The sequence below is a fragment of the Gekko japonicus genome, unplaced genomic scaffold, assembly GCF_001447785.1.
Source record: "Gekko japonicus isolate JY-2015 unplaced genomic scaffold, Gekko_japonicus_V1.1 scaffold895, whole genome shotgun sequence".
Taxonomy (NCBI): Eukaryota; Metazoa; Chordata; class Lepidosauria; order Squamata; family Gekkonidae; genus Gekko; species Gekko japonicus.
The window spans coordinates 209,259-227,326 of NW_015172581.1; the positions used below are offsets into that span (position 1 = coordinate 209,259).

Consider the following 18,068-nt stretch of genomic DNA (forward strand, 5'->3'; position numbering starts at 1 on the left):
GCGGCTGCGGAGGGAGGCGAGCGCCGCGCCAGCCCCGCGATGCTTGCCTGCGACCCGCCCCTCCCTCGCGGCAGCCGCGCCGGGAAATGCTGCAGTGGCCGGGCGGGCGGGCGCCGCCGGAGGGGCCTCGCCTCCTGGCCCAGGGAAGCCGCGCGCAGCGGTCTGGAATTGGCGCGGAGCGGGGAGGTCCGCGGGGGCCGGTGCGCAACAGGCTGGCCTGGCTCCTGATTGGCTTCAAGCGGCCGGCAAGTGGATCCCTGACCTTGCTGGTGGGATCTGTGGCCACGGACAGGATGGGGGCTCTGATGGGGACAGGGCCGCCGCTAGGCAAGACACACCAGTTTCCAAACACAAATGCATGTTAGGAAGAATGAAAAACACAACATTTGAAATTGCGAATTTCTTTTCCTTTTTTAATTGTGAGAACAAAAATCACAAAGCTTCTTGAAAAATCCTGTTAATTGTGATGTCGAAATTTAAGTCTCCTAAATGTTTCCATTTCAGGCACATCAGAATCTCGTGTTGCATCATTGCATGCACTTTCCTAGGCATGCTGCCCCGGAACACATGAAGCTGCCTTCTACTGGATCAGGCACTTGGTTCATCAAACTCACTATTTTCCATTCAGACTGGCAGCAGATCTCAGGCAGAGGTCTTTCCCCATCTCCTTTTGACAGTTAAAAGAGGGACAGAGAGAGAGAGAGAGAAATGGGGGGGGACACAGACACAGAGAGAGGGGCAGAGAGGGGAAGAGAGAGAGAAACGGGAAGAGAGAGAAAGCAAGGGGGGGGGAAGAGAGCAAGGCAGTGAGAGACCGCGACAGAGAGGGAACAGAGAGAGATGGGGGGGAGAGAGACAGAGAGATACAGGGAGAAGGAGGGGGCCCACACCCTTCCCACCCCAGCTCGCAGGTGTGCACACACCCTCCTTCCTCTCGATGGCACTGGCCAAGGCAGACCCACGAGGGCTGCTGGGCTGCATTGCCGAGGATTCTACCAGATCTACATGATTCTTACCCCACAACATACTTTATTCAATAATGCTCACACCTGTTTGCACCTGACTGCATTACAAAAGTGTGGCTCCGAGACTTCAGGGTTAAGAGGCAGAGCCACAGAAGGACGTGGGGACATGACGCAAGCGCAGCGGAGCCGTATGGACGTTAGCTGGGCTGTAAGTCGATACGACCCACATACCAGATGAGTCCGCCGAAAGAAAGAAAGAAGCCGCCGGACCGGACGACCATACCAGGAACCGAGCACTGACACCCGAAAGGCCGCCCGGGAAGAACAACCAAGGGGGAAAAAAACAACCCAAAAAACAGCGAGCCCTGCTATCTGGGTGCCGGTAGGCAGCCCCAACCCATGTAGACATGTGGCCTTAGCTAGGGATAAATTTGGAACTTGTAAGCTGCTCAGAGACCCTTCGAGGTTGGAGCGGGGTAGAAATCGAAGAAGAAAGAAAGAAAGAAAGAAAGAAAGAAAGAAAGAAAGAAAGAAAGAAAGAAAGAAAGAAAGAAAGAAAGAAAGAAAGAAAGAAAGAGCAGGGACAAAGTTTTATGAACAGTTCCTTGTTGGTCCTTCTGAGTTTTAGAAAAAAAGCAAGAGTCCAGGAGCACCTTAAAGACTAACCATATTTGTGGCAGGGGAGGAGCTTTCATGAGCCACTGCTCACTTCTTCAGATACCTGAATATCTGAATATCAGACATTCCTCACTTCTGCTGGTATGAGGCGAGAGCATCTCTGAGCTTAGAAAAAAATCCCCATAGACAAATATGTATCAAAACTGTGAACTATTAGTTCAGCTTGTTCAGAGATTTTTGTAGGCATCAGTCTGTTTATTCAAAGTCATCTCTTTTCCCAGGGTGTAGCTGAGAAGGCAGAATTTGTGCATGTTTTGCAAGCCCAGGAGCCGTGAGTGGCACAGAGTGGCACAGATGGGTGCAGCCGACTGGCTGATGTAGCCACGGCCTCCTGATGTCATGCGGCCTCTGCCCACAAGGGGAGTGCCAAAAGGCAGGGAGACCTGTAGCTGCCAAGGAGGCGGGTGGCACACAGCCCCACAGTTGGCATTCTCCATACAGTCCCTGCAGACATAGGTTTGAGTCCCTACCTGCAGCCAAGTTGCCTTTTGCCCAGCAAGAAGGTAAGACAAAACATCATGTTCAACAAAGGTCACCACCACCCCTACAGAATTCACTGGTGGAAAGCCATGTGAAGAACAGGAGACGTGGGTTTCACTCCTTGGAATGGCGACACTGGCCAGAAGGGAAAGCCGTGAACCCACCCCTCCCGCACTCAGGACCCACCCTCTAATCACCCAGCCAACCGGGATGGAAGAGCAGGGCAATTCGTAGGGTGTCCTGACTTCAGCACCAGCCATGTCACTCGGGGAGGACCTGCTGTCCAAGGAAACAACCCTGAGCATCCTTCAGAGGGAGCAGAATTACCCCCCCCCCCAATTATATATGCCCACCGTTGCTCTTATTCTCTTTCAGAAGAGAAACGACGGCAGGAGGTGGAGTTCTGGATTTGCTTCTGTCACTGGGGCCCTCGCCCTCTTTTTCACATGGCACACCACAGGGTGGCGCTCTAGCAGGAGGACGGGCAGGGCTGGGAAGATGCTGCCTGCCTCGGAGCCTCCTGTCTTGCCCCTCCTCTCTTCATAGCAGGTGTCAGACTCCTGAGGCAATCAGTTCCCAACAACGTTCACTCAGAGAAGTGAAGTTTATTGAGACAGTCGTGCTACAGGTATCATAACTATTTCGTGTTAGAACTGAAGAGAAAGTGCACGAAGCAAATAGATACACATAACTCAAAGGGGTCCCCTGATGGCCCCTAGCCAATCAGATAGGCAGCAGAAGCCCGCCCAAGTAACAGGTAATATTTCCCAGGAGACAGACTACACCAGGCACTCAAGATCATAGAGCACCAAAGACGGACAGTAGACCCAGTGTAGGCACAACAGAAACAAAACTCATCATTCCAAAGCATCCCCCCCCATCTTCATGACAGCCAGACCAGAGGCCTAGCTCACAGCAGGGGCTGTGGAGTGTTAAGGCCTGGAAGAGCCAGGTTCCCTTTCCAAGGAGAATAACCGCCCAGCCCTGATGGTCCAGAGGTTGGCCAGCCAGCATTTCCCTGGCAGACAGATTGTGCGTTTAATATCCGCAGTTTCAAGACAGACCTGGCATTCTGTGCGGGCTAACATCTTCAATGTCATGTTCGATATGCTAAAACCCACCCCTCCCCCAAATTTCCATGGCAATTCCATAAGCCAAGAACTTCCTACGGGATTGTTGAGGAGGCATCAGACTTATCTACAGCTGTGCTGCCCTGAAAGGCCTGCAAAATGTGCCCCTTGATGGAGACACCTCAACTTGCCTTGCAGTGGGCTTCTCAGTCCTCAGGACCATTCCCCAGAGGATAATGGCAGCACAGGCAGTCTGCCCTATCATTTTTACTCTGTTGGCCCATGAGACTCACCGAGTCATAGCATGTCTCTGAACTGCACGAACTGGGAGTCTGACAAGAATGGGGTCAACAGGAGTTCTGGAACTGCAGCACGGCGACACGGACACAGCTGAGGTCGGCTCCTCAGCCCCACCGGCTTCTTCGCATTCAGTAAGGGGTCTCCCAAGGGGTTTTTGAGGTTCCTCTGGCCCCTTGGGAAGAGGGTCCGGAGCAAGGGACTCAGCCCAGGCACTCCATATAGCGGCAGCATGCGGATGCCAGCCCAGGTTTGCCTCTAGCACCAAGCAGAACGAAAAGACTCATGGCAACGTGAGTCGTGGCTGTTGCTTCCCAACAAGGGGGAGTGTTTAGAAGCCCAGATGAATACAGCTTCAAGAAATCATGAGTACTTAATTCTGTACAGGAAAGAAGTTGTATTTCTCTCAAGATTAAATGCCTGCCCTTTAAATCCTAAAGAAACTTCAACTTTCCCCCCCCAGCCTTGGCTTTCCGCGGCGAACACTAGAGATCTTAAGCACTGATGAACTTCAGTAATCTCAACTGGAATTTCCTGCTTGAACTTCTGTTATACTCTCAAGCAGGTACTGATTTCTACAAAATGGTCCAAGCAGTATACAGTAAACAACAAACTAAAATATGTATTAATGGAGATCTATCTCAAACCGTAGTGATAAATAAAGGAACCACACAAGGCTGCCCCTTGTCACTGCTATTGTTCATTTTTGCCCTTGAAGTCTTAAATGATCAAATCAGAGCAGATTGCCAAATTAGAGGTTTGAAACTGAAAGGAGAAGAATACAAACTGTTAGCATATGCATGTCACGGTAGAGCCAGGGAGGCAGGCAGACAGGGGGAGTCACAATACAAGTCCAAAGGTCAGCCGGGAGAGCACTCAGCCGAGCATTAAACAAGTCCCAAAACACCAGACAAAGCCGTAGTCAAACGTTACCAGAGGTCAGAGTACAGGGAGCAAATCCGAGGGTGTGGTCAGATTCAAAGCTGGAAGTCAGGAGCCAGAGCAGTCCAAACACAAGCAGAGTCCAAAAGCCACAGAGTCAAACAGGAATCAAGGTGCAGAGCTTCTGGTTCTACAAACGAGGTTGCCAGCACAAATTGCTCATGGCCAGAGTCCCTACTAAATAGTGCTCTGGCCCATTAACTCATTAGCACCTTTGTGCGAGGTCCTGGCTGCTGTTAAAACTCAGGGCTCAAGGATCTCCGCCCTCTTGAACGTGCTTCTTTCCGTCGGCTAGCCAGCTCCTGAGGTCTCTGATCCCTAAGCCTACTTACAGGTGGGGGAGATGCAGGTGGTGAGCTGCTTATGGCCTGCTCAATCCCAGGTGCAAACCGTCCTGTAGTTGACTCAGATTGCTGTGTATCCTCCTCAGTACTTACAGTAGGTGCAGATCCTGATGCTTCTTCAGCTCTTAAAGGCACTGAATCCTCCCCTGTTAGGCTGTCAGGAGCTGGCTCTGGGGCTGAGTCAAGGGCAGGCATGACAATGTGGATGACTTGGTCTTTATTTTGGAAAACCCAACTAACTCTATCTATACGCTGACATCTGCTCTGCAAGAATATGGAAAAGTTGCAGGCTTTAAGATTAATTGTAAAAAAACAAAAATGTTGGCTAAAAATATGACAATGTCCCAAGCTGACCACTTGCAAGAAGTAGCAGGTCTTGAGATTTGGAAGAAGGGCAAATACCTGAGAATAAATGTAACAAACAAATTCAGTTCCCTGATGGAAAATAACTATATGGAGCTGTTAAAAGAGATTAAGAAGGATTTAGAAAATTGGAAGGACCTTCAACTATCTCTAATGGGGAGAATAGCTACCATTAAAATGAACCTACTTCCAGAACTGATATTTCTATTCCAAACTATACCAATAATACAAAACCAAACAAAAACTAGATCATATCTTTGTAAACTGGGTTGTTTGGAATGATATCTTGTTCAGACAAAAATTGCATTAGTGGAAACCAGGCTGCCTCAAAATTAGAACTCATGAAGAAATCAAACACCTTCTGTCCTGGTTTAAACTGAGATCTAGGTTTCCTTGTTCATTATAATTTCTAATAACTTTTAAGAACTTCAGTAGGCTGTTCTTAACAAGTTGTATCATATCTTAACTCTTAACTGATATTAGTCAATTTTCTCATGCTTTCCTAATTAGTTCATTTACCCTACTCTATTTCACTTTTATTTTTCATGGCATGTGAGAGAAAAGAATGTTTGACCTCTTTCACCATCCATTCACCTACCCAAGTAGTTCAAGTCCCTACACAGAGAAGCTGTCCTAGGCTTCCCTCTGTTCAACTCCTCCCTCTTTCTTCCTCCCCTTTTGTAACTTTCTGTAAAAAACGAGGTAAACCAGTTTCTTTCTTCCAATTGCCCCTGGACTTCTGTTTGGTTTGCTACAATGGACTACCATGGTGACCAATGTTCCCTCTAAGCTGAGTTAGTGTGAGCTAGCTCACAGTTTTTGAGCCTCCGGCTCACACATTTTTGTCTTAGCTCAGGAGAAATGGCTCCAGAGCAAACCAGTTTATGCAGTAGCCAAATCACCTGCTCACAACTTTAATGCCAGTAGCTCACCAAGTAGAATTTTTGCTCACAAGACTCCATAGCTTAGAGGGAACATTGATGGTGACCCCTCTAGAAATTACTTTTGTGCCTTCAGCAGCTTCGGGATGTGCAAAAAACCAGCAGCTTAAGACACCCTCCCCTTCTCTGGGACTGAGAAGGCTGAGAAGGCTGAGGCGTACCTGTCCTCCAGCACTGGCTGATCGAAGGCGAGAACAACCTGTCAGCCACAAGTGCTCCTTACCCACTCTTCTGGAATACGGGGAGGGGCCCACATTGGTGAAGAACCACAGGCAGCATATCAAAGAACCTCATGTGGCTTCCAAACTGCTGAGTATTACTGATTTAGTTGGAAGAAAAATATAAGGATGGGGCAGACAAACTCTCAAACTTCGCCAGCCCTTCTTATGGTAACTGAAATCCTCTTTTGCGTCCACAAAGCTACTGTCAGTTAATCCATCCATCAATTCTTGGCCAGATATCTGCACATGCACTCCACTCTACCACCCCTTGCTGGCTGTGAGCAGTGACACCTCTTGGTCAAATGTGGTAGTGCTATTTGAATTTCTGTTTGGAACAAGAAAGGATTTGCATTGGTTGTCAATATGATAAAACCATCCAATGATCGTCCGACCTCAGAATGTCAGGTAATTTCCTACTAATCTTCCCACCAGATTTTGACAGCCATTACCTCCAAACTTCCCAGTCAAATTCAAGGTTCATATTTTGGACCAATCATGTTCCTGTGAAAGAGGGTTCCCATGTCTAACTATGGGACTCAAAACAGTTCAATGCATCTTCAGCGACTTACAACTTCTACTGGATAATGACAGTTCTCTTTCACAAGTACTGGGGGGGAAACTTTTTCCTGCACACAGACAGCCCCCCAATCTCAAACAACTCCTCAACCACAATAATACAACATCTAATTTGAACATGGACACTGGTACCAGGGCTTGCAATAAACCCAGATGACTACTTTGCTGCCACATACACCCAGGCAACACTATCGCTGGACGTAGCAAGATCAACTACACCATCTCTGGTACATTCAGTTGCTTATCTTCTAACACTGTATATGCCATTAAATGTCAGCCATGCCCTTCAGTCCTCTACATAGGGCAAACAGGTCAAACACTACACCAAAGGATAAATGGACACAAATCTGACATCAAGAATCACAAAACTGCAAAACCTGTAGGAGAACATTTCAACCTCCCAGGGAACTCAGTGGGGGACCTCAAAATAGCTGCTTTGCTGCTAAGGAATTTCAGAAACAGATTGAAATGGGAGCTTGTTGAATTACAAGTTATCACAATGCTCAGAACAATGGAACTCCCAGGGCTTAACAGAGATATCGGGTTCTTATCTCACTAAACATACTAAGTCATTCAGTTCTTGCTTATACTCAGAATTAAACTTTGTTGGTTGTAAAGGTGCCACTGGACTCAAACTTAGTTCTCACATCTATTTGTTAACTCTTTTATTATCTGTATGCTAATTTGCTGCTCTTCACAGGTCTTACCAACTGCTTTAATCCAATCTCTGCTATACTTATCACTCAGTTATTTATGCATCTTGACTCTAATTAGCCCTTCCTGGCAAGTAAACCCCTCCCTCCAATATATAATGGTTGAGGAAATCTTGTTTCATTGTATCTGAAGAGTGTGCATGCCCACAACAGTTTATACCCAGCATTAAACTCTGTTGGTCTTAAAGATGCCACTGGACTCGAACTTTGTTCTGCTGCTTCAGAACAACATGGCAACCCACCTGAATTTAAGCCTACATGTAAATGATCTCTCTTCTGTGATGTATTTAAGAGCTTGGGCTTATCCACAAGGGTCCAAAGGTGGGTTGGTGCCAAAGGGACCGCTGCCATCACAGACAGTGGAACTTGCTACAAATCTGAAAGCCAGGCTTCTAGAGACTTAGTGTTCTGTATTGAACTCGCGTTTCACCTGAGCACGGACTTAACTTTGTTCACAGAACAACAGGGGACCAGGATCCTGGAAGGAACCTATTGTAAAGGAGTTCATATGTAAATAGCCAGTCACGGGGAGTGGGTGTGTGAGTTGGGTGAGGTGTTGAGCACGCATTTAAGCAGGGCTTCGGTCCTGCTTCAGTTGTCTTAGAGTTGAACTAATCACTGAATAAAGCATGAGCTGATCACTCAACGCGTCTGAACCCAGTTTGTTTATTATTATTATTGTTGTTGTTGTTGTTGTTGTTATTATATTCAATTTATATACCGCTCTAACCTAACAGGTCTCTGAGCGGTTTACAGTTTCCAGATTCCCCTAACTAGGGCCACATATATTTCACGTAGCTTGACTTGCTTAATTGAGTGTAGTTCTGTTTTGTATGCAGAAACCAAAAGACCTAGCCTGGGTTTTATTGTTACTGTGTTTATTAACCTGTCTTCATTCACCTAGATGGCCCTCTCTCAACCGGTCTCTCAGGCTACCCAGATCTCATTAGGTCTTGGCTGCTAAGCAGCGTTGGCCCTTTTTAGTACTTGGATGGGAGCCCACCAAAGAAATGCAGGGTCGCCACACAGAGGCAGGCGACGGCAAACCACCTCTGAACGTCTGTTGCCTTCAAAACCCCCTTTTTTTTTGTAAATTTATTTATACTTTTCCAACAAAAAAGAAAATCAGTAACTGGCCTTCAAAACCCCTTGAGGGGTCACTGCAAGTCGGCTGTGACTTGACAACACTTCCCACCACCATCCACTTTGAACGGGTGTTTCTTCACCAAGGGCAAGGGTCATTTCCTGCGGGAGCGCACAGGAGTGGAGCTCCGGCAGTAAGGAGCCCAGGGGGCGGGCACGTGCAACAAGCCCCGCCCCCTGCTCCCGGCCCACCTTCAGGTACAAGCTCTCCCTCCTCTGCGAGGACAGATCTGCACGTCCCCCCCCCGTAGCTATCAATCCAAAACAATCCAGTGGAGCCTGAGCGGTGAGTGTTGCCTTCTCACACACTTCCGATGATGTCAGGGGGTGTGGCATATGCAAATAAGTTATGCTAATCAGCTCCTGCACCTCTTTTTCTACTAAATGACCCTTGACCAAGGGTGTGTGTGATTTCTGATTAAACTTTCAGATTAAAGTGGTACCTGTGCTTGTATCTTGGATCTCAGATTTTACAGATTTTATTGTGTCATTGATAACAGTCTTCTAGACAGTCTTAACTTTCTGGGTAGGGTTGCCAAATCCTGAAACCTTACCGGCGGGGGAGGCTCCGTCCTGGTCAGGAGCCGGCTGTGTGTGTGCGCGCGTGCACCGCCGCAACATCACCGGAAGTGATGTCAGACGTTGCTGACGTTGCAGGCGTGGCCGAGCTCGTCGGGGGGAAAACATATGGTTCCCCCCCCGACAAGCTCAGCCACGCCCCAAATGTCAGCAACGTGGCAGCTTCGGGGGCAGGGTTCCCCCCGGGCCCCGATTCCGCCGGGGCGGAACTCGGGGCTCCGAAGCGGGGGATTCCCCGCCCCCCGGGGTCATTTGGCAACCCTATTTATTTCTGGGAAAAGTAGCTTTTGTAGGTGAAATGGATTGTTTCAGGAAGCACGCACTGTTTTGTGTCATTTTGGTTGGTTCTAATAAAATATATTATTTACTTACTTAGTAAATACGAAGTATTTATTTACTACCCTGCCTTTCTCCCCAATGGGGACCCATTATGTGGACTGTGGTTGTTATGTATTGGAATTGCTTGTGTGAATCGTCTCATTCACTTCCCATTCAAAGCTTGAGCCGAACGAAGGCTCCGCAGAACAGCGTTGCCATTGGTCGCCCTCGCACAGCGACCCATCAGGAACTGCACAGCTACAGCGAGGGAAAGTCTCTTATTGGTTGTTAAATACTCAATCTTATTGGTTGTTAATTGTAAATAGGCGTGGCTATATTAGCCCGGGAGTGTTTAAAAGGAGCATAGCTCCCAATGTGAAGTTGTTCTGATTTTGAATGCGTTTGAGTGTTTGTTCGCTACTTCAAATAAAGCTGAATCACTGAGCTGAAATCATTCTCCGATCCTTTGTTAGTGTGATCTAACAATTGGCGACGAGGATGGGATTTTAGAGCAGGTAGGCAGCCCTGCAAACAACCCCACGCCGGAAGAAAGCAAACCAAACACAGCAGCCGATCAAGCGGAGGCGCCACCAGCACCGGTGCCCAAGTCTCCCGAGATGGCTGGAAATCAGAAGTTCGAGTCGTTCGAACCCGCATCTGAGGACTGGGACGCGTACCTTGCCCAGTTCGAATTTCATCTTGAGACCAACGACATCACCGACGAGGCGAAGAAGAGGGCGAGCCTGATCAGCTCCTGTGGAAAAGGCACTTTTGACATCACCAGGTCGTTGGTAGCTCCGGCCGACATCAAGACGGTGTCGTTCGCTGAGCAGACAAAGAAGCTAAAGACCCATTTTTCACCCCAACCTTCTGAGATCGCCTGCCGGCATGCGTTTTACAAGCGGAGCCAGGCAGGGAACGAGACCATCACAGAGTTTGTAGCGGCTCTTAGCAAAGCCGCACGACCATGTAACTTCACGGATGTGGAGGAGGCCCTCAGGGACCGACTCGTTTGCGGCCTAAAAGATGAGAGGTTGCAACAGAAGCTATTCGCCCGCACCACCCTGACCTGGGCAGTGGCCTACAAAAAGGCCGTGGCCGCTGAGGCAGCGGACAAGTCTACAAAAGAGGTCCGTCAGCGGCTGGCAGAGCACAGCATTCACTCTCAACATGACAGCAAGGGCGATGAAGCGGACGATGACGTCAACGCAATTCGAGGCAAGCGGACCCCAGCGAAGCCTGCCGTTTTCAAGCCATGCTCCGGTTGTGGCGGGAAATACCAGCGCGACTCCTGTTGGGCTCGAGATGTCGACTGCAGAGCGTGTGGGCGACGTGGACACCTCGCCAGAGTCTGCAGGTCAGCGCAGAAGGACTCTACACCCAACAGCCGGACGGCGCAGAAGAGCACACCAACCTACACCAGAGGCAAGCAGCATTTTCCGGCATCGGAGACAAACTGCCAGATGACAGTGACCCTGAGAAGCGCATCGGCCGTCAATCGCACCAGTTGCCAGGGCAAGATCACCGTGACCCCACTACTCGACGGTAGACCGTGCACCATGGAGGTAGATTCCGGCTCTTCAGTAACGGTGATATCTGCCGCGTCCTGGCAACAGCTGTTCCCGAACCGAAGCCGGCGCCGGCTCCAGCCTGCAGAAACCAGAGTGTCCGATTTCCAGGGCAACCGAATCCCTCTGGCCGGACGGGACTCTGTAAACGTTGAGTATAAGGGGAAATGTGTTAAGCTGCCATTCCTGATTGCTGAGGGAGACCGGGTCAACCTGCTAGGGTTGGATTGGTTTGAGCCATTGGGCATCGGTATTTCTGGTATTAACAAAGTGTCTGAAAATAAATGGGGCATGCTGTACGATCTGTTCCCTGATGTATTTGCCGAAGGGTTGGGGAGGTACAAGGGCCCCCCGGTTGCATTTAATTTAGATCCGTCAATCAAACCGATTAGGTTAAAATATCGAAAAAAGTGCCTGTGTCTCTCAAGCATAAAGTTGAGAAAGAGCTCAACAAACTAATTGAGCAGGGAATTTTAGAGCCTGTACCCTATAGCAAATGGGCGACCCCAATCGTAACCCCTGTTAAATCGGATGGGTCCATACGGATTTGCGCAGATTACAAATGTACGATTAAGAAGGTGCTACAGCAACATTCGTACCCAGTCCCGGTGATAAGCCACATTCTGGCTTCCTTGGGGGGTGGCAAGATCTTCGCCAAATTTGACCTGGCCCCGGCATACCAACAATTGCCTGTCACCCCGGAGGCTGCAGAGGCCCAAACAATTGTAACCCACCAAGGGGCCTTTAAAGTCAACAGGCTACAATTCAGGGTCAACGTGGCACCAGGGATCTTTCAGGGCCTCATGGAACATTTACTGAGGGGGGTACCGGGCACGGTGCCCTATTTTGACGACGTGCTGATTGCGGGTGGGTCCGAACAGGAATTACTGGACCGGGTTAAAGAGGTCCTCAGGCGTTTTCAAAATGCCGGTCTCAGAGTTAAGCGCTCAAAATGCACGCTGGGGGTGGAAAGCGTGGAATTTCTGGGGTTTCACATTGACGCAGAGGGAGTCCACCCCACGGATGAGAAGGTGTCTGCGATCCAAAACGCCCCCAGGACGGTGAGTAGAAAGGAGCTCCAATCTTTTTTAGGACTCCTGAATTTTTATCATGTGTTTTTATCGCATAAGGCATCAGTGGCTGCCCCTTTGCACACACTTTTCCATAAGGAGGCGAAATGGAAATGGGGGCAGGCCGAGGAAATGGCTTTTGTGGGAGTCAAGGAGCTGCTGACATCTAATGCCGTACTCACGCATTATGATGAACACAAGCTCCTGGTGTTAGCTGCTGACGCTTCACCTTTTAGAGTAGGCGCAGTTTTAAGCCACTTGATGCCTGATGGGAGCGAGGCGCCTATCGCTTTTTATTCTAGATCGCTATCTGAGGCAGAGCGGAACTATGCCCAGATAGACAAGGAGGGTCTGGCATTGGTAGCGGCTGTCAAAAAGTTCCATGATTTTATTTTTGGCACATGATTTTTGCTGGTTACTGACCACAAGCCGCTACTGGGGATTTTTGCGCCCGATAAGCAATTGCCAAATATCATGTCCCCACGCATGCTTAGATGGGCGATTTTTTTGCAGGCATACAATTTTGACTTAGAGCACCGGCCTGGGAAAGCAATTGGACACGCGGATGCCCTCAGCCGGTGCCCATTGCCTGATATCGGCACAGACCCTGCCCCCGCCTGTGAGGTCTTGGCAATCGAGGAACTCCCTCGACCCCGGTATCATCCAAAGATATCACAACCCATACTGCTAAGGACAGCGTGTTGTCGAGAATGCTGAACTGGGTTTGGAGGGGGTGGCCGGTAGGGAGCCTAGAACCAGAATTCCAACCATACAAAGCCCACCAAAAAGAGCTCTCAATTTCAAAAGGGTGCATTCTCTGGGGAAACAGGGTGGTAATTCCTGACAAACTTAGAAAGACGGTTTTGGAATCCCTGCATGAAGGTCACCCTGGCATGGTGCACATGAAGGCACTAGCCAGGGGGTATGTGTGGTGGCCGGGGCTGGATGCAGAGATTGAAGAATGGGTTTACGTCTGCACAAAATGTCAGCAAAATAGACCTGAACCCCCTCAGGCGTCACCACAGCAGTGGGAACCCACAGGTAAACCCTGGTCAAGGGTCCACATTGATTTTGCTGGCCCAATACAAGGGCAAATGTTCCTAATCGTGGTTGACTCAATGTTGAAACGGTTGGAAGTAGTTCAAATGCATACGACTACTTCCCTTGCTGTGATTCATGCGTTGCGCCGGCTGTTCGCATCACACGGACTGCTGGACACCCTGGTCAGTGATAACGGGCCCCAATTCACATCCCAAGAGTTCGGTAAATTCCTTGCAGACAATGGCATTCGCCATGTAACGTCTGCACCATTCCATCCAGCATCTAACGGGCAAGCCGAGAGGATGGTCCGCACGGCAAAAGAGGCTCTGGGCAAACTTCACGAGGAGGACTGGAATGTCAGACTGGCCGATTTTCTGTTGAGGCAGCACTCTACGCCATCTAGTGTCACGGGTAAAAGTCCCGCAGAGTTGTTAATGGGAAGGCGCCTAACGACCCGTTTAAATAGACTACACCCAGATCTTAACGATCATGAGCCTGACCGAAGAGACACACAAGTGAATGTGCGCATATTTCAGGCTGGTGACAAGGTGTTTGCCCAAAACTATGCTGCTGGGCACTCCTGGGTCCCTGGGGTGGTGGGCGAGTGTATAGGCACCCGCATGTATGTTATACAACTAAGTGATGGGAGAAAGTGGCGGCGCCACATTGACCAACTGAGACAGAGATGGGCAAAGGACAGTGCTGACTCTTCTCCAGCTGAGCTCCCTGAACTTAACTCTAGGCCTCTAGAAGAGGCGGTTACCGAACCACCCGGTACTATCCCAGCAGCGGGACAGACCCCCGATCGTGAGGTTATAGATCCTGCAATAAATGTGCCTGAATCAGAGTGTGCAAGTGCTCCGCAAACCTCGCCCTCTGAGCCTGCACCGCTCCGCAGGTCACAGCGGACGCGGCAACCGCCATCGTACCTTGCAGTTTAAAGTTAAAGGTAAAGATTCCCTTGCTCGAAAGCCAGTCGAATCCGACTCTAGGGTTGCGGTGCTCATCTCCGTTTCAAAGCCGAAGAGCCAGCGCTGTCCGAAGACGTTTCCGTGGTTATGTGGCCGGCATGACTAAACACCAAGGCGCACGGAACGCTGTTACCTTTTCACCGAAATGGTACCTATTTATCTACTTGCAATTTCTTGCTTTCGAACTGCTAGGTTGGCAGGAGCTGGAACTAGAGACAGGAGCTCACCCTGTCTTGCGGCACCCGGGTCTTGAACCGCTGAACTACTGAGCTTCCACAGCCTGCAGTTCAGCGTCTTAACCACTTGAGCCACCGCAGCTCCTTACCTTGCAGATTACGATTGTAATAAAGTGCTTCACACTGGGTAATGTCTTTACTAAGGGGGGAGGAATTGTTATGTATTGGAATTGCTTGTGTGAATCGTCTCATTCACTTCCCATTCAAAGCTTGAGCCGAACGAAGGCTCCGCAGAACAGCGTTACCATTGGTCGCCCTCGCACAGCGACCCATCAGGAACTGCACAGCTACAGCGAGGGAAAGTCTCTTATTGGTTGTTAAATACTCAATCTTATTGGTTGTTAATTGTAAATAGGCGTGGCTATATTAGCCCGGGAGTGTTTAAAAGGAGCATAGCTCCCAATGTGAAGTTGTTCTGATTTTGAATGCGTTTGAGTGTTTGTTCGCTACTTCAAATAAAGCTGAATCACTGAGCTGAAATCATTCTCCGATCCTTTGTTAGCGCGATCTAACAGTGGTTGTTTGTGGACCTTGTTCCAGAAAACCCTGAACACGAACAGCAGTTGAGCAGGACACAATGCTGGCCTTGCAGGAGACCAACCAGGAAACGTCTAGGCTCCGGCCCTGCGCCTCTCTCTGCTTCCTTTCAAAGGAGACCTAAAAACATCCGGTGAGCGAAGCAGAAAGGGATGGTGTGAGGAACGGAGGAGGAGGAGCCTTTTGTGTAGCTGTTTTGACCAAGTGTAGGTGCTTAGAAACAGCTGAACTGGGGATCCTGAGCAAACTGGGAGGTGGACACTGGCGTTACCTTAAATAGAAATGCAAATGTGGTGTTGGATTCCTTTAGCAAGATTTAATGAGAGCTGCAACCATAAGACCACCAGCAAGACATGATAAACGAGCTGGCAAAAGCTTCAGTTTTTAATACTTTATTTTTCACAGTAATTTCCTCAAGAGCAGCCCAACTTGGCCACCTGTTCAAAACCAGCACAAATTCACTCCAATTTCTATCTGACGAGTTCATGGGTTGGATGAGCTCACTGACTGTATCTCTTCACTTGAAGACCGGTAGTTTATAGTACAGCACTCTGCACACTTCACTGAGCTGTGGCAAGTCAAGGAGAGGTTCTTGAGGATTTAGTTTCCTTTAGGTAGGAGAGAGGCTTGTTGTATAAACATACAAAGAGTACATACTGGAACCAATTGATTCCTATAGCAGAAAGCAAAACCACTGATCCTGTGTCAGATCCCAGACCAGGAGGAAACTCTAAGCTCTGTGTCTGTCACTCCTGTGTATCTCCTTCCAACCTGTTTTTAGTGTGCCAGTCTGCAGCAGAGGACTGGAAGAAATGACTAGGCTGTTGCACACAATGGCATTAACCTGTTCCCAGTTTATTTACCCTCCCTAGTTCTTTGTGAATGCAACCATAAATACCGAGTGTTATGTATTCACTGTATTAAATGTAATGTTAAGCTTGAGACCTTAGCCAGGATTCTAAGCTAGAACAATCCTATTGGCTAATGCTTAAGTGTAACCAATCAGATGCAAGAGAACTGTGCTGGAAGGAACAAATCTGATTGGACATTACTGTAACAATGCTATTGGTCCTTAACTATTCTAGGGCGTGGGTACATTAACTCCGGGATAGTTTAAAAGGGAGCTATGCTCCACTGTTTGTTGTTGTGTGTTATTCAGATGTTCCTGCTGATAATAAAGCTGAATCACTTAGGCCTTGAGTCAATACCTGACACCAAGGATAATTTAAAAGGACAGCACCCCAAAACAAGGTTTGGACCAGGACATATCATACACCCCCAATATCCAGGAGACTCTGTCCTCCAAGTGGACCTGTGCTGTTTCCTGGTCCAAAGCCCAGTTCTCCTGCTAAAAGCTCTAAAAGGAGACAGTTCCCCCGGAATTAGTTCATCCCCAGGGTACAGGGATCAGTTCCTCTGGAGAAAACGGGTGCTTTGGCGGGTAGACTCTCTGGCATTGTGCCCCAGCACTGAGGTCCCTGTCCTCCCCCCCAGGTTCCACCCCCTGACCTCCAGGAGTCTCCCAGGCTGGAGGGGAGAACTCTACCCTCCCCCAGTAGCCAAGGGGGACCTGGCAACCCTCAGCCCCCGCAGGAAGGCATGCCCGGGTGCCTGCTTCAAACACTGGTTCTGGCACCAACTTGTGTTTCTATTTTGGTTGTCACCAAGAAGCTTATGTTGGGATTTGAATAAAGAACTGGAGCAAGTGGAATAAAGTATTGGGGGCGGGGTTAGCATGAAGAGATGGATCATCCAAAATCATGTATGTGTAATACCTTTAGATAATGAAAATGATGCCACATTTCTTGTTATGGTATTTATTACTGGTTGATTTCAGAAACGAGAAAAATCCCCTTTCGGTGCCCACAGCAGAGCATCCTCTTGCACAGACTCAGGTGGGCAGCACTGCCGGTCTTCTTCAGCACAGGAAAGCTGATACCCAGAAGAACACTTCATTGGCCTTAAAGGGACCACTCGACTCAAACTTTGTTCTTATCCTATTGCATGAAAAGAGATGCAAGCAGGAAAAGGGGGGGGAGATGCCGACCTATTAAATATACCCCCAAGAGCTTACTAGAGAGGTCATCCAACAGCAAAGACATGAGGGGGGAAGCCCAAAAGGACCAAAACCAGAACTAGAGAAAAGATGAACTCCAAGGCCGCCGAAGGGGGGTGGGGTGGGGGGGCTGCAAGGCAGAGAGAGCCTGGGGAACTCTCCTCCTCTGGAACCTGGCTCGGTTTCCTGCCCTTTCCTTTGCTTTCAAAGCAGGCCTCTGAGACTCCGCATTTGACTGGGGCAGGGGAGGGGGCTTTAACCCTTATTGAATAAAGAACTGGAGCAAGTGGAATACAGTCTTGGGGGCGGGGTTAGCATGAAGAGATAGATCATCCAAAATCATGTACGTGTAATACCTTTAGATAATGAAAATGACAAATGATGCCACATTTCTTGTTATGATATTTATTACTGGTTGATTTCAGAAACGAGAAAAATCCCCTTTCGGTGCCCACAGCAGAGCATCCTCTTGCACAGACTCAGGTGGGCAGCACTGCCGGTCTTCTTCAGCACAGGAAAGCTGATACCCAGAAGAACACTTCATTGGCCTTAAAGGGACCACTCGACTCAAACTTTGTTCTTATCCTATTGCATGAAAAGAGATGCAAGCAGGAAAAGGGGGGGGAGATGCCGACCTATTAAATATACCCCCAAGAGCTTACTAGAGAGGTCATCCAACAGCAAAGACATGAGGGGGGAAGCCCAAAAGGACCAAAACCAGAACTAGAGAAAAGATGAACTCCAAGGCAGCCGAAGGGGGGTGGGGTGGGGGGGCTGCAAGGCAGAGAGAGCCTGGGGAACTCTCCTCCTCTGGAACCTGGCTCGGTTTCCTGCCCTTTCCTTTGCTTTCAAAGCAGGCCTCTGAGACTCCGCATTTGACTGGGGCAGGGGAGGGGGCTTTAACCCGGTCTTCTCAATCATGGCGCGGCATTTGCTCCACGGGGGGGGGGGAGGCCGAA

At 49.1% G+C, this 18,068-nt stretch overlaps 1 protein-coding gene across 1 annotated transcript in view; it reads left to right on the forward strand.

Annotated features, from left to right (window-relative positions):
- Positions 1 to 10,247: 10,247 nt before the first annotated feature.
- The window catches only part of SH3TC1 (SH3 domain and tetratricopeptide repeats 1), a 75,610-nt gene continuing 67,789 nt past the window's right edge, over positions 10,248 to 18,068 (forward strand). The window contains exons 1-2 of the mRNA XM_015421452.1: positions 10,248 to 10,893; positions 12,204 to 12,259. Coding sequence (XP_015276938.1) covers positions 10,248 to 10,893; positions 12,204 to 12,259 — 702 coding nt within the window. The remainder of the gene's footprint in view (positions 10,894 to 12,203; positions 12,260 to 18,068) is intronic.